Below are 16624 nucleotides of genomic sequence, written 5' to 3'. Positions count from 1 at the left end.
GTGCGTATTTTGCATAGTTGGCATTTAAAATATGAGAGATTGTTATTCTAAATATAGGAAAATATTGTAAAATAATAAAATCAATTGATATAGCATTATATAACACTTAATACTTTTTAAAAAATAAAATATACACACTACACAATTATGACATATTTCAACTATTAGACTGGAAAATAATGTATCTATATATTTTATATGTAAAATAAGAATTCATTAATTATTAATGTCCATAATGTAAATAATAAACAATATAGAAAGATAAGTAAATTATATATATAAGGCCACAAATTCATATACTATTGGACTAAAGGGAAACTTGCATTGTTGAGCCCAACATAAAACATATAATAGGCATAGTCCATATCCAGATATCTCAGCCCAAAACTTGAGCCCAAAACATATAAACCCTAGACATTGTCTGCGAATGCGATTGTCCTTCTCTCTAAATTCTCCGCACATCATCGCAAAAGCTAGCTGTTTCCGGCGAGGTGGGGTTTCAATATAATCACCACCGTCGAGGATCCATCCACGGATTTAAAGTTTACCTTCATGCGTTTGTGTCCGTCCCTTTTGCAATTTGTGGGATAGTTTTTAACAAATTCCATATGTCGATCTGGAAATCGTGTACACCGGTGGCAGGTCTGGTCTTTCTACGAACATATTGTGTAAAACAGTGCATTCCGAAAATGATAAGTACATTTTCTCTCTTCATATGATTTTTTTCAGTTAGTTATAATACTATTATTGTCGATCTAGTGTTTAGTATTTCTATATGTTCTAGAACTTGGTTTAATATCGTAAAATTCCCAAATTTATGTTTATTTAGGGTTTACAAATAATCGTATTTTTGTAATTGTAGGGTTTCTATATTAACTACTTTTATATGTAGATTTGTACATGCAGTTTGATAGGTTTTATTTTATACAGGAAATACAAAGATCACTGCGGAATAGTGAGAGAATGCCGAGTGACTACCAACCAAAATTGTTTGATTTTGCTCGAAACAAACAACAATGAAGGTATGAAAAAATAAAAATTCTCTCTCATATTGTCTTAATACCTGGAAGTGCTGAGTGTTGTTTACACTTTACCCTCTATAACTATTCATGCTACAATTTTCCTCATGGTGCTGTTATGATAGTTGTATGTAGAATTGAACTTTAGCATTAATTACTTATGTGTGCAATGACTGTTAGAATTTTTTTGGGTAAACAGCATGTGTGCTGCCTCATTTAAAAATACTGCCTCATTTAAAAATAAAAGGTGGCTATACTGCTATATAGAGATTTATTTTACCTACTTATATCTACCATTTTTTTAAGATTAAGGCAGATGATGTGGATTTGGTACTTGAAATTATTAGTTGGTGTTATGAACCTATATGTCTTGTATTTTGATCACATTAAAAATGTTAGTAAGATTTACAATTAAATAAGAGAAAACACAAATACACAATTATTTCCACTGTATAATATCCTAAAAGCATTAATTCTCCTAACAAAATGAGTAATACCCATTCTGTATATATTTTATTAAAACCAAAAGGATATCATGCTAAATCTGTATAAAATCTGGATATTAAAATCTGTATGTGTAGAATATGATGTTCAATTAAATAAAGTTATGTACATTCCATTCTATGTTATTCTCTTCAACTAAGATTTGTAGAACACAAACTGTCATAGACTAATAAGGGATCAAGATCCATTTTTGGATGGGGGTTGAAGGCATTATTTACAAACTCTTATAATGTTTTATAATAGTTATATAATAAAAAAAACATTATACATTCAATCATCTACTTAAATCATTGGGTTACTAATAATACTTTTATTTGCAGGTTTAATAAGCTTGATAATAATTTACAATGCTTAACTGTCTAAGGGAAAACATTCAGGTACACTCTTTTATAAGATTTTTCTCTTACTAATTTTTTTTCAAGTACTCTCTTACTAATTTTTTAATCCTTTAGTTATAATTATGTTGCATATTATCATTTAGGAAAAAATTATATATTACAGTTAAATATTAAAGTTTTAATATATAGAACTTCATTCAAATTAAACTTACATTTTAATTTCTAGAGAATACAGTACAACCAAATGCTTCTACATACCAAAACCAAAAAGAAAAAAAAAAAGAATAGTTTTATTGTGGATGAAGGGGAGTGAGGGAAAATTAGGGGAAGAAGGAGGAGTAATTTGACCAAATGGGGTAAGGGGTGAGAAATTACCATACTAACCTGGCTTTTAACAGCTAACTAACAAAATTTTTAATAAATGACTAAATTGCAAAATCATCAAAGTCGATAACTAAATTGAGCACAAAAAGTAACTTATGACTAAATCGGGTATAACCATTATAGTCGAGGATTATATTGGGTATTAACTCTATTCTAATGTATAATGTCTATATATTATTACAATTGAAGAAGATAAGAAAATATATGGTGTATGCATGTATATGGTAATAATAGTTGAAAAAAGATAATTGAAGTTATAACAGTATGGATATTTTTATCAAAATATTGTATTGTACAACTCTTATAGCATAATGTATAAAAAATAACGAAAAAATATGGACATAAATGAAAGGTATAACATTCATTCACTCTTATTAGTTTTTAAGATTAGATTAGATTGGGAGAAGAAGTTTTTAGATTGAATTAAAAAGTTACAATATATTTTTAGTCTATTTTTTTCAAAACTTCCTCATTTGATCCTAGTATTATTGTGTCATGACTATTTTTTGTTATCTATCAACAGAATTGTTTAAATTATATAAAACACAAGGGCATTTAGATCTTTAATTATGAAATTTTTTCAAAAAATAAAAATAAAAATGAAAATATAGCGGGTCAACCTATTTTAATTTTTTTTTCTTTAAAAAATCAAAATATCATTTTATTTAACGACTTTGTTGATGGATGACCAAAAATGGTCATGCCACAATAATACTAGAACCTATGAGTATGTTATGAAAAAGAAGGACTTTAAAGTGGATTGGCACATACAAATTTACGACCGAAAATAGAATTAACTCTTTTTATATTAGATTAGATTAGATTAGTTAAGATCTTGTGGTCTAGTGACACCCGGTTACACTCCCATATGGAGTTTCAGTGGAGCCAATATTGATTCTTTGTGCTTCGGTAGGTAGAGGAAGTAGTACTCAAACAAAGAAGATTAGATTAGATTAGATTATTATTTATTATTTATTATTTAATAATAATTAATTAATTAAAGATTCATATTTTTAGAAAAAGAAAAGGAACTCCGGCATTCAAAAATCAAAACAAAAGACTAAAGAGGATGCGGATTTGAATATAGTTGCAGAAGTGAGAAGAAAGGTATGTCGCCATCCTCCAACTTAAACCTTCAGGTACAAGCAGTGCTTGAGAAATGCAGCCATCTCCATCACCTCAAGCAGCTTCAAGCCCATCTCATCACCCTCGGTCATGGCCACACCCAATTTTATGCCTCCAAGCTCGTGCGCTTTTGCACCCTCTCTCTCTCCAACCTTGCCTATGCTCGCTTCATTTTCGACCACCTCCAATCCCCCAATGTGTTTCTTTACACAGCTATGATCACAGCCTACAATTTGCATTCGGATCACACCTCTGCCTTTCTGTTGTATAGAGAAATGGTCCGGAAAGGCCGTTCCAAGCCCAATGAGTTCATCTTTCCTTTAGCCCTCAAGTCCTGCCCGGAGGTCGTGAAGAACTTTGGAACTCCAATGCTGCATGCCCAGATTGAGAAAACGGGTTTTGGGAAATACCCGGTTGTGCAAACGGCGCTTTTGGATTCCTACTCTAGGTTTTCGGCTGATATTACGATTGCTAGACAACTGTTCGACGAAATGTCTGAAAGGAACGTGGTGTCCTGGACTGCTATGGTCTCTGGGTTGACTAGAGTTGGGAAGATGGGAGATGCCATTTTAGTGTTTGAAGAAATGCCCGAGGCACTGAGAGATACTCCATCGTGGAATTCAATTATCTCAGGGTGCACACAGAATGGCTTGTTTACGGAAGCACTTTCATTTTTTAGGAGGTTGGTTTTGGAGGGGAATGGGAATAGACCCAACCAGACATCTATGGTGTGTGCACTTTCAGCATGTGGACACTGTGGAATGCTTCAACTTGGGAAGTGCATTCATGGGTATATGCTTAGGATTGGACTTCGTTTGGATTCGTTCACTTTGAATGCTCTGATTGATATGTATGGAAAATGTGGAAGTTTGAAAGGAGCAAGAACGGTTTTTGACACAAGTGCAAAGAGAAGTTTGACATGTTGGAACTCTATAATTAATTCTTTTGCTCTCCATGGCCATTGGAAAGGCGCTATAAGTGTTTTTGCAGAGATGTTGCAGCAACATGGCGATGTAGTAAAGCCCGATGGAGTGACATTTGTTGGGTTACTAAATGCTTGCACTCACGGGGGATTAGTCGAAGAGGGGCTTAGTTACTATGATTCGATGACTAGGGAGTACATGATTGAACCCGAGATTCAACATTATGGTTGCTTGATCGATCTTCTAGGTCGGGCTGGTAGATTCAACGAAATGATGGAAGTTGTTAAGGGGATGAGGGTTCCCCCGGATGAGGTCGTGTGGGGTTCTTTACTTAACGCGTGTAAGATTCATGGGCGTACAGATTTGGCCGAGTTTGCTCTAAAGAAATTGATTGAGATGGAGCCTAACAATGGTGGTTATTATGCAATGTTGGCTAATTTATGTGGGGGGCTTGAGAAGTGGGATGATGCATTGAGGTTAAGGAAGAGCATAAATGAGCAGAATGCATATAAGCTGCCGGGTTGCAGTTGGATTGAGATTGACAAACAAGTTAGTCAGTTCTATTCTGTCGATAAATCGCACCCTAAGACTGCACAAATATATTCCATTTTGGAATCTTTAGTCATCTCTACTAGCCTCCTATAATTTGCATGCTAGCTTCCTTCCAACTATCCACAGACACTACAGGCTTTATTTTATTTTCCAAATCAATTAATTTATTAACGATCCTTCGCACCAATTTATTGAATGTGTAGCTAGCAAGCACTTTTCTCTGTCTCGCCCCAACACTATGATTGTGATGGGTAAATATGTACTAGGACTACTCGCAGGATCGCCCAAATCATGACCACCTGATTGGATTACCCACTCGGTCGGTCTACCCAACCGATTGGTTGGTTTCGCCACCAAGATTAGTAAAATGTTTATAATTAATCAAGAGCTTTACCAAATGTGCAGGTGTTCTCTATTAGATGCTTAATCTTCAAGCAGATGTCTTCTTCCTCATGAATGCATTCCCAACATGCCATATGCATCTCCACCATTCTAACAATATCCTTGATTTTTCTAATTTGTTTTTTTTGTACATACTATATGCATCAGTTAGAGTTATTCATGCTTTCTTTGTCATGTTTGTTGCTGATCTGTTTCTGGAATTCAACCTTCCTCGAGTGGCAGTTGATCTCGCTTCTCTGGATCTATTGTGATTCTTCCATCTCAAAATCTGAATGTGAATGTTCAATTCCCAACAACAAAATAAATACCTTGGTCCGTCCACAAAGGAATAGAAAGAGAAAGACACCTTGTATCCTCCTCTACATTTTACCTTCTTCAACAGCCGGCATGAAATTTCAAGAATGGTTCTTCTGCGACTTTGAACCATTTTTTCACTAATTTACACCGAGTGGTTATCTTGTGAATTGTTGGTTGCTTATTTATAGTGTTGTCCATGATTATAGAAGCTTATGTATATTTAATTTGTATATTTATATATTTGTAACTGTATTTCTATTATCTGCAAAATAGAAGAGGCATAATTAAGTGCAATCAATTCCAACTGATTGATATTCCAAACAGCTTAACTCCATTACTGAACAATTATTGTCACAAGAATTCAGTCCTTTTGTTTTGACGGGAAATATTTTTTATTTTTAATTACTAAAAAGGTTCTGCTTTATTATAGTAGAAGATTCATGTCAATTACATGGTGTAATTATTATAGCAATAAAAAAAGTAGTGGGGCAATCTATTTAAATAGTATTCCGTATAAGTGATAGGCATCTCAAGGTAAATTGTTACTTTTCATTACAAACAATCACATAATAATCCTTACGGCATACTAAACTTGCATCATATGAGAATATATATTGCAGGTAATTGATAATTGAGTTCGAATAGGTACAATGATATATATATATGTCACAGGTTTTGGAATAAATCAGTTTACTCTACTGGTTATATACCAAATTATTTTGGAACACGTATAAATAATATTTATTCGTGTTTAGGATAGGTTCAAATAGGCATTAATATATGTTTGAGTTTTGTGTTAACAATTTATAATTATAATATCATAAGTAATAAATAAATATGTCACAATATATTATGGTTGGGAATAAATAAGAAAGAGGAAGTTGTATAGTCCTCATCCCAATTAATGTAATATAGGAAGTATTTGCATGGAAGTGATGTGAGTAGGGTACCTATTATTTTCATGCTTTTGTCACTTCTTTTCTACTTTTATTCTGTCTTTTCTTCCTCCTATCCTAACTCATCTACTTACCTCCAAAATCACAACTCTATGTCTCCACTTGATAAAGTAAATAATAATTCTTCCACATATCCTTTCAGTCGAGTCTGTTATATGAAAATTTTTTAATACTACTATTTCATGTGTGGTTTATAAGTTATTGTATAAAAATGAAGTTTATCAATACATACTCTTAAATACTAACTATGAATCTCCCTCATAAAAAAATTTAAAAAAAAAAAACAATTTAAATTGTTTACATGAACTATGAATGGAGAGATCCAGATGCTTCGACATACTTTTTCTTCCCATCCAGTTGTCAAAACATTGGGTCCTTCCCAGTCAAATTAGATGGTGTCACTTTAAATATATATAATGAAATATATACTAAAACATATTTTATATATATATATCCACATTAGGTGTAGGGTTGTTAATGAACTGAACATAAATGAACTGACGTTATTCGTGTTTGTTTGTTAAGGATTTTGGGTGTTTGTATTCATGTTCGTTTGTCAAGATTTTTGAAAATCCTATTCGTATTCTTTTGTTAAGTGTTTATTAGTGTTTGTTAACGTTCGCAAGCATGTTCACGAATGTGTTCGTTAACGTTAACGAACGCATTCACGAGCATGTTTGTTAACGTTAGCGAACACGTTCACGAGCATGTTCGTGTACGTTCATGAAGAGGTTCGTGAATACTTAATTACCGAACACCTCACATGTTCATGAACAAAATTCGTTCGTGAACATGACATAATTTACGTTAACGAACAATAATTTTCCTTTGTGAACATGCTCGCGAACATTATTAAACGAACACTTAACGAGCTTGTTAACGTTATTAAACGAACATAAACGAGCTTGTTCGCGAACATTACTAAACGAACACAAACGAGCTTTTAGCAAACGAGCTTATCACTGTTCAGACTCTGGTCGTTTATTAACCGAGTTCTAAATTTTGTTTGTTAATATTCATTTACTTTAATAAACAACACTTACCAAACACGAACAGGAGTAGTTTGTCAAAAGCTTTTCTCGCTAAACCCCGGAGTGTATCGGTGGTGAGTTTTGAAAAAATCAGTCCCACAAGTCAAAAGTAAACACAGACACACAAGGGTACGGTGTCTTTAGTGGTAGCTATAGGCCTTTAGCCACTCCCAATTCATTATCATATCTCTAAATACCTACACTATCACGTTTTTGCTTAAAATAACGAGTACAATATATGCTCCTATCATAATTAATCCAATCCATAAAATATTTATTATAAAATAAACGAATATCAAAAAACCATCTTTCATTTTCCTTTTTGCTCTTTTCTCTTCAATGGATAAAACGTGTAGTACTAGAACAGTCGCACTCTTCTGTCTTCTCCTTCCACCTATTTATTTTTCTGGGATTTGGAATCCACTCCAAACTAAACTGATTTGCCGTCTTTGCATCCAACTCCAACCACCACATACTTTCCAATAATCATTATTACATGATGTTCAGTATACAAATAATATATTTTTAATATATTAAAAAGATACATTATATTTAAGAAAAAATATATTATTTATATAAGGGTAACACTTGTGTTAGATCATCTCACGGGTCTTAATTCATGAGATATTAAATCTTTACTTAATGGGTCTAATCTTTGACTTCATTAATCAAAGATCCGACTATTTAATCGATTAAGACCCATAAAATAATCTTACACAAGTTTTTACTTTATATAATGTGCACTCGATACATTAATAATATAATTTTTTAGTATATTAAAAATGTAATTTTTATTGATTCATACATAACTGTGTCCCTGGCCTGATCCAAAAAATAATGTGTCCATACTAGGGGTGTAAACGAGCCGAGCCGAGCTTTGACCGAGCGGCTCGTGAGCAGCTCGCGAGCCGCTCGGCTCATTTACACCCCTAGTCCATACTTTCACGTACTATCCAGAAATATCAGTCCCCGGGCCCACCTCAGTGTGGTCCCCACCTCCATGCATTTAATCTCTCCCATACCGTCCCTTCTCGAAATATCTCTCTTCCGTTTCCAACCTAAATTGCTTTTGTTTGTGTTCTTTACGAACATACAGTCAAACGTTAAACCTCAGCTCGAATGAATCTTTGTTGTTTCTCATCATCGTTTTTCACGAATAACTTTAGTACGCGGTTTAATGCTCTCTCCCTTAGTTCCTTTGTAATTATTGGAGCTTAATTGCTTGTAATTTTGTACGAGGAAAGGAAATGGAGATGGAGATGAATCTCACACTAAGTCGGAGATTTCTGCAAGTAAACGACCACGATTCTTTGTCGCCGGCCACCGAAAATTCGAAGGAGCAAGCTCTAAGCCCAATTACCGGATTCAATAAACCCACCTCCGCTTTCGACTCCTCCCTCGCGCTAACGGTTCTCGTTATGCTCACCGCTCTCTTCTTCATTGGCTTCTTTTCCATCTACATCCGCCACTTCACCGCCGGCGCCGCCGCAGGCGGCGGCGGCGGCGGGGAAGCTGAGGACGAATTGCGACGGAGACACCCATCTCATCCGCCGCCGCCGTCGTCGACGTTGAGGTGCCACGCCGGCGGCAGAAAGGGCCTTGACCCCTCCGCCATCTCGGCGCTGCCGGCGGTTTTGTACGGCGGCGCGGCGGTGCACGTGATGGAGGAATGCCCGATTTGTTTGTCGGAGTTCGAGTTGAAGGAAACGCTGAAGATTATCCCCTGCTGCGGCCACGTGTTTCACTTGAAGTGTATTGACACGTGGCTCTCCTCCCACGTGTCCTGCCCGCTCTGTCGGTCCACGCAGCTCTTCAACAACGTTGACGATGTCCGGTTGGATGTATCGCCGGAAGTTAATCGCGACGGTGAGCGGCGGATCAACGGATAACGACGACGGTTTTTGTGCACGTGCCGATTTATTTGTACATTTACTACTTGTAAAGTACGAAGATTAACAAAAATTAATTTCTTAAACAACGGACTAATGCTTTTTTTTTTTTTTTTAAATTTCGCTTATTAATTATTTGACGCAATTTCGTATGGAATTCAAAATATTTCGACAATTTTATATAATTTAATAATTAAAAAAAAAACTCAAAAGTGGTAGGAAAGTTTGGTAAATAGTTATTAGTTGATTAGATTTCTACTTTCTTTGCGATGATTAGAATGATCTTATTAATGCTAAAAAAGATAAAGTTGGACCAATTTCATATCTGTGGGTTTGATTAGTTGATTGTAGAAAAGTATTTTGGTAAATTAGTTGTTAGCTGATAACTGATTACATGCAAAATGATTTTTGATTAGTTAATTGTAGAAAAGTGTTTTGGTAAATTAGCTGTTAGCTGATAACTGATTACATGCAAAATGATTTTATCAGAAAGCTGATCGGAAAATTTATTTTGAACAGTTTTTTGAATTTTAACATTTTGAAATAATAAACTATTACAAAAATTTAATTAATCAAACACTCATATTTATTGTTTAATCAAGTCAAATAGTTAATAATAGTTAAATTAAATAAGTTAAAATTAGTTGATAAGCTAACTATGTTACCATACAGCAGTATGTATGTTGCCAAAAAATTAAATAAGTTAATAATTGGGTAAAATATTTTCCTGATTGGATAATAAAACTGGACAAAAGTTTTACATTATTAACAAATTTTTTAAAAAGTTTGCTATAATAATAAGTGGAAGATTCATTGCTGGTGGTCCGTCACAATCCAATTTAAATCCACAAGTTTGTTGTCGTACCTGATTATTTGAGTACAAAATGAGTGAAAGGACAATAATTATTACTTATTANACGGAGACACCCATCTCATCCGCCGCCGCCGTCGTCGACGTTGAGGTGCCACGCCGGCGGCAGAAAGGGCCTTGACCCCTCCGCCATCTCGGCGCTGCCGGCGGTTTTGTACGGCGGCGCGGCGGTGCACGTGATGGAGGAATGCCCGATTTGTTTGTCGGAGTTCGAGTTGAAGGAAACGCTGAAGATTATCCCCTGCTGCGGCCACGTGTTTCACTTGAAGTGTATTGACACGTGGCTCTCCTCCCACGTGTCCTGCCCGCTCTGTCGGTCCACGCAGCTCTTCAACAACGTTGACGATGTCCGGTTGGATGTATCGCCGGAAGTTAATCGCGACGGTGAGCGGCGGATCAACGGATAACGACGACGGTTTTTGTGCACGTGCCGATTTATTTGTACATTTACTACTTGTAAAGTACGAAGATTAACAAAAATTAATTTCTTAAACAACGGACTAATGCTTTTTTTTTTTTTTTTAAATTTCGCTTATTAATTATTTGACGCAATTTCGTATGGAATTCAAAATATTTCGACAATTTTATATAATTTAATAATTAAAAAAAAAACTCAAAAGTGGTAGGAAAGTTTGGTAAATAGTTATTAGTTGATTAGATTTCTACTTTCTTTGCGATGATTAGAATGATCTTATTAATGCTAAAAAAGATAAAGTTGGACCAATTTCATATCTGTGGGTTTGATTAGTTGATTGTAGAAAAGTATTTTGGTAAATTAGTTGTTAGCTGATAACTGATTACATGCAAAATGATTTTTGATTAGTTAATTGTAGAAAAGTGTTTTGGTAAATTAGCTGTTAGCTGATAACTGATTACATGCAAAATGATTTTATCAGAAAGCTGATCGGAAAATTTATTTTGAACAGTTTTTTGAATTTTAACATTTTGAAATAATAAACTATTACAAAAATTTAATTAATCAAACACTCATATTTATTGTTTAATCAAGTCAAATAGTTAATAATAGTTAAATTAAATAAGTTAAAATTAGTTGATAAGCTAACTATGTTACCATACAGCAGTATGTATGTTGCCAAAAAATTAAATAAGTTAATAATTGGGTAAAATATTTTCCTGATTGGATAATAAAACTGGACAAAAGTTTTACATTATTAACAAATTTTTTAAAAAGTTTGCTATAATAATAAGTGGAAGATTCATTGCTGGTGGTCCGTCACAATCCAATTTAAATCCACAAGTTTGTTGTCGTACCTGATTATTTGAGTACAAAATGAGTGAAAGGACAATAATTATTACTTATTAGGGTTTTGTTTGGTTTAAAGTTTTTGCATTGGAAAGATAATTATATCTGTTAACTAAAACTTAATAGCCAAAGATCTTGTGGTTTAGTGACACCCGGTGTCCCGGTTTACACTCCCACATGGATGATGGGAGTAGGTGCGAACCTTAGTACAATTTAGGGTTACAAGGTGAATTTCACTAGGAAATAGCGACAACAAATTTTTCCGCAAATCAAATAATTATTATTTAGGGTTACAAGGTGAATTTCACTAGGAAATAGCGACAACAAATTTTTCCGCAAATCAAATAATTATTATTTAGAGGATGATATTTTTTTTTCTTTAAGTAAAAAGGACACTTTAAAGATCTCGTTCAATACAAACAGACCTTCTGAATGGCCAAAAAACACCAAATTGATCATCCAAAAGGATCATAGGAAGACTATCAATCATTCAAACCATTTCAACTCTGGGGAATGTTATAGCGAGAAACTCACAAGGACATTTACCGTTCTATTTTGTTTTTTAAGGCAATCTTCAATCCAAAGCACTAAATTTTACATGAAAATGAATATTCACAACATAATCTTACACAAAATTTTTTCATCTCCAACCCATTTACACTAAATTCTACACCAAATTTTATTCCTACCCTTAAATAATTTATATTCTCATAAATTAAAAGTTTATATTTATACTTTTATTATTTAATATAGCATATAGTTGTAATTTAATAAATTACAATTTTTTAATTATGTTTTGTGTAATTTAATTTTTAATTAAATTATATTCAATATTAGTTTTATTTTAATTGTATTGATGAAATCTTTCAAATGATATAATTTATTTTTAATAATATACAATTTATGTTTAAATATTTAACAGGATATGTAAATATATAAAAAAAATAAAAAAAATTAAAAAATAAAAACAAAAAGGATATAAAAGAAATTATTAAAAAAAATCAAGAACAGAACAGGAGCAAAATGGCATAAGAGCATCCTTATCAGTTGGAGTTTTTTCGCGGTTAGTGAGGAGTTTTTGTAAGTGTGATTAGGAAAGAGAAAATGAGAGTGAGAGAATAAAAAAATAAAACAATATAATTTTAAAAAAAAAATCAAAAAGCATTGTGACAGGCGCGCCTATCACGCCCATGCGGGCGCGTGTGGGTGACTCTTCACTGTGCTAAGAAGCAACCAAAGCATTATCTCTCCTCTTCTCTCTCCAGTGTGTTGGCACCAAATCTGACATTATTCCCACAAAAAATCACTGATAAAGGTGGCCTAAGATAACTAGTACAGCACCATATATATGGCGTTGCAATATTCAAAAAACATCAAATTTTTACTGCAATACCGAGTTGATTGAAGCTCTCATGTGCTATTTCTTTTGCGAATTGGGTATTTTAACGGGTTGATTGGAGATGGTCTAAATACACGAATTCTATTTCGTAGAATGAGTAGAAATAAACTAACTTATTATCGAATTACAATCAGTATTATTCTAATGCTGCAAGTATTGGCCCTGTTTGGTAAATAATCAGCCTATCAGCCAATTTTAGCTTATTTGACCACTATTAGTTGGTAAATAATAAGCTTTTTGCAACTCCAAAATGCTAAAATTAAAAAGACTACTCAAAGCAGCCTTTTCAATTAGCTTTTTGAGAAAAGAAATTATACCAAACAGTCATCAGCTAATTTATCAAACAACTTTCTCCAATCAGCCAATGTTATCAACAAATCATACCTTCTAACCCAAACAGCCAACCCAATCAGCTAACAGCCATTTACCAAACAGGACCATTATCTTAAAAATTATGATCCATAGCAATATTCCTGTCCAGTTTAGTTAAATGTTATGCCACGATACATGGTCCAAATCATTACACATTTTGAGCATCTTACAAGGTATAAATACATTGATGTCTCCAGATGTTTTTTTTTTTTGTTTTCCCTACAGTGAATATGCCTCATTGTTCTATGCACACACACCCAGCAACAGTATGCTGATTGTAGTTGCAAGCCATTCACCAAAAATTAAAAATAAAAACTCCGTCAGCGATATTAGGGTTTGGAGGAAACGAAGCTTCACCCGCTTATTCTAACCTTAAACGATGAATTTAGCAGCCATCCCTGCAAATCAAGTTATCCATCTAGCTAAGTAAGAAGCAAGAGACAAAATATTGAATAAATAGTTCATAGGTTGAAGGAGGCTTTATCGAGTTGGAAAGGTCTGAGAACCCCTTAACGTGCACTGAGAGCAACCTCGGGTGGGGTATCGTGGTCATTCTATATGTAATAGACTAATAGGTTAATTGTTAACAATGGTTAACTATTGTGTGTTCATATGTTATGAAGAAAAAATAAATACGGAATGAGCATATGCGGGGAAATTACCTGGATAGACCTAAAACAGCAGGTGTGCTCTGAAAGCAATATATTCCTCGTATTTATTGGTTTAGACTTTAGATCAACCTACTATTCTCCATTATTGTATACAGTAAGCTCGGATCACCTCAATTACTGGCGCCCGACACATTGGGCACTTTCCTTGTCCTTGGACCAACTTCTCTGCACATTTTGAGCATGTGCACATGTGCCCACACCTATACAAATAAGATAAGAATACTATCAGAAAATTCCTGACAATGATAGATCAAACTATCTTACGAGATCTGTTCTTTACCTGTAGAGTAAGGAATCTATGTTGCTGTTACAGCACAAGCAGCAAATTCCCTTTCTTACTTTGTCCCACTTAGATACATCATTCAGGTGAACGTCGTCACACACGTCCACATCTGGTTGATGACACCAAACTGTCAGTGTCACAGTTATATCAACAAATCAAGACACCAACAGAACACAAAACAAAGAACCAAAAAGGAATAGTATTGTAGTAATTGACAGTGAAAAATAAAATAATTAGCTAAATACGTAATCACAATAGGAAAACCTGTCTTTCTTTTTTTTTCTTTTTTTTTTTAAAAAAAGGGGGAAATGCAGCCTAAATAGCAAAATAGATGAATCTACAGACCAATTTTTGGTGCAAATCGATTTAATGCTGCAGAAACTTCTTGCCGCACTGAGCGCTGCAGTTCAACTTGCATTTCCATGCATGCTTCTAGCATCCTCTGCATATTGTCCATCCTCTGGTGAAGTCTAACCATGTTAATTCTTAACTCATTGATTATTTCCCATTCCTGCATTGGTAAATAATGTCAATTACAGTATGCCCAAGAAGAAAGATAAACCTCTTCAATTATATTTACAAACAACTGCATGTAAGTTGAGGGTATAATATATATATCACAGAGTGAAAAAGATGGGAACTCGTCTAAATAAGAAATATGGAGTTAAGCATTTCAGACTTTCAGAGGGTAGATGAACTTACCATTCCTGGATGCTGATGAGGGTTGTGGTGAAACAAATTTGAATCTGGCAACCCCTGTTCCCAAATAGGCAGAGAGAGAGAATCTGGTGAAGTCATATCAAGGCGATCTCTTTCTATACCATTTAGCTCGTCTTCATCCTCATTACCATTGTCTTGCTGATGATCCTGCTCAATGTCACCCGGGGAGGATGAAGTTCCATTTATTTCCCAATCAAAAGAAGCATGCCCTTGCCTTTCCACATAAGACTGTATCAGCTGGTCTAGACTCTCACGGAAACCACTTTGAAGTAGATTGGAAACACGTCTCCTGTGCAGCAGTTACAAACTATAAATTTTCCATTTCTAAGAAATGTCTAAGCCATTAAATTAGCTAAATGAATAACATATGGGCAGATAATACCTGCTGAGTAGTTCTCTAAGTTCCATGCTGTAAACATTATCGTCATCCGGGATGTAAAATGCATCAACACTTCGAACTGGAGCAGCATTATGTGTAGAATGCTCGTCTAACCAGTCATCAATTTCCTCCTGTAGACCATCATTGTCGTGCCATTCATTATGTGATTCTTGCACATGACTTTGTTCTTCAACATCATTCTCCTGGCTTTCTTGATACCATTGGTCAGCAACACTTTCCTCCCAACCTCCACTTGTCTCTTCTTGAGCAACTTCTGACCATTCCCTGAATTCTTCAGTGGACAATTGTTGCAAATTAGTTTCTTCATGTTCTGTCACCAATTCCTGTGACTCTTCTGCTGGGGTCGCAATGCCTTGCCAACCAAAATCATTAATGCTGTTTCTTTCCAAGACATCTACACCATGTACCTCATGAACATCATTTATCTCATTGGGTGCATCATACTGATCAGAAATTTCATGGCCATGTAGCCCTTGACCTTCACTATCCTCCTCAGCCACAATACCCTGCGATCCTTCATTAAGATCATCCTCTCCTGAGTTTTGGATGGAATCCTGTTCTTGATCATGTACTGTGCTATTAAATTGAAAGTTTGATGTTTCTTGTACATGACCCTCATATTCTAAACTTTGTTCTGATGTTTCAACTGTTTGGACTAGAGCTTCAAGTTGATTCAATTCCGCAACTATCTCCACCTCTGAGTTACCCACCGTATGAGATCCATTAATCTCTCCACCTTTATCTGCAGCAAGCTTATCTTGGTAATAGCATTCATCTATGACATCCTGACCATTGTTTGATTGAGACTCGATAGTTTCAAAATCATCATGGTCAGCATTGGGACAGCCATTAGACTGGCTACTGTTGACTTGACAATTACTGCCATCATCCAATTTAGACAAAAATCCTTCCCTGTTGAAAAAATGAAACATTCTAAGCAAAAGTTGTAAAGCTTGCCTTCAAAATGTTGAATGTCTTGTTTTTGGCAAAACTATTAAGGGAAATTTTTGAATTTGTATTATTTATTTAGTGGGTCTTAAAAAAATATGTTATTGTTATAGAAGTGGGCTAAATGAGAAATATATTAATTTGTTAAGTAGTGGAATGTGTGAAAGGCATCAATTAGATTTTGAAGGTAAATTACTTCAGTTTTTCCATTCTTTGTTTTCTATTTTTTAGTTTTCATTCTCTACTTTCAGGTTTTTTTTTTTTTTTTTTTTTTTA

At 34.4% G+C, this 16624-nt stretch overlaps 3 protein-coding genes across 10 annotated transcripts in view; 2 read left to right on the top strand and 1 right to left on the bottom strand.

Annotated features, from left to right (window-relative positions):
* The first annotated feature begins 455 nt into the window (after positions 1-455).
* LOC116025832 (pentatricopeptide repeat-containing protein At1g33350) lies at positions 456-5867 on the top strand. 5 transcript variants are annotated; one of them, XM_031267193.1, is made up of 6 exons: positions 456-696; positions 931-1022; positions 1844-1900; positions 3263-3352; positions 3642-4842; positions 5470-5867. In XM_031267193.1, the coding sequence occupies exons 5-6, from the start codon at positions 3646-3648 to the stop codon at positions 5683-5685; spliced, it is 1413 nt and encodes a 470-aa protein (XP_031123053.1). In that variant the 5' UTR covers positions 456-696; positions 931-1022; positions 1844-1900; positions 3263-3352; positions 3642-3645; the 3' UTR covers positions 5686-5867. The 5 variants fall into 5 exon arrangements, with proteins under 5 accessions (XP_031123053.1, XP_031123049.1, XP_031123052.1 ...); XM_031267189.1 differs by having other exon boundaries at positions 3263-4842; XM_031267192.1 differs by having other exon boundaries at positions 3263-4842; positions 5251-5514.
* A 2719-nt stretch (positions 5868-8586) lies between these two features.
* LOC116025837 (RING-H2 finger protein ATL57-like) lies at positions 8587-10795 on the top strand. Of its 2 annotated transcripts, none has more exons than XM_031267198.1 (2): positions 8587-9073; positions 10352-10795. In XM_031267198.1, the coding sequence occupies exons 1-2, from the start codon at positions 8779-8781 to the stop codon at positions 10696-10698; spliced, it is 642 nt and encodes a 213-aa protein (XP_031123058.1). In that variant the 5' UTR covers positions 8587-8778; the 3' UTR covers positions 10699-10795. The 2 variants fall into 2 exon arrangements, with proteins under 2 accessions (XP_031123058.1, XP_031123059.1); XM_031267199.1 differs by having other exon boundaries at positions 8587-9126; positions 10405-10795.
* A 2582-nt stretch (positions 10796-13377) lies between these two features.
* Positions 13378-16624, bottom strand: part of LOC116025135 — an 8241-nt gene continuing 4994 nt past the window's right edge. For 2 of the 3 annotated variants that reach the window (XM_031266239.1, XM_031266240.1), the window contains exons 5-10: positions 15383-16312; positions 14983-15289; positions 14626-14791; positions 14278-14407; positions 13989-14197; positions 13378-13724 (exon numbers count right to left, since the gene is read on the bottom strand). In XM_031266239.1, coding sequence (XP_031122099.1) covers positions 14080-14197; positions 14278-14407; positions 14626-14791; positions 14983-15289; positions 15383-16312 — 1651 coding nt within the window. In that variant the 3' untranslated portion in view covers positions 13378-13724; positions 13989-14079. The remainder of the gene's footprint in view (positions 13725-13988; positions 14198-14277; positions 14408-14625; positions 14792-14982; positions 15290-15382; positions 16313-16624) is intronic. The other variant, XM_031266241.1, reaches the window with a different exon arrangement.

This window comes from Ipomoea triloba, chromosome 7 (assembly GCF_003576645.1).
Source record: "Ipomoea triloba cultivar NCNSP0323 chromosome 7, ASM357664v1".
Lineage (NCBI taxonomy): Eukaryota > Viridiplantae > Streptophyta > Magnoliopsida > Solanales > Convolvulaceae > Ipomoea > Ipomoea triloba.
The sequence above is the reverse complement of the archived record's forward strand: the minus strand, read 5'-3'. Positions and strand labels throughout refer to the sequence as shown.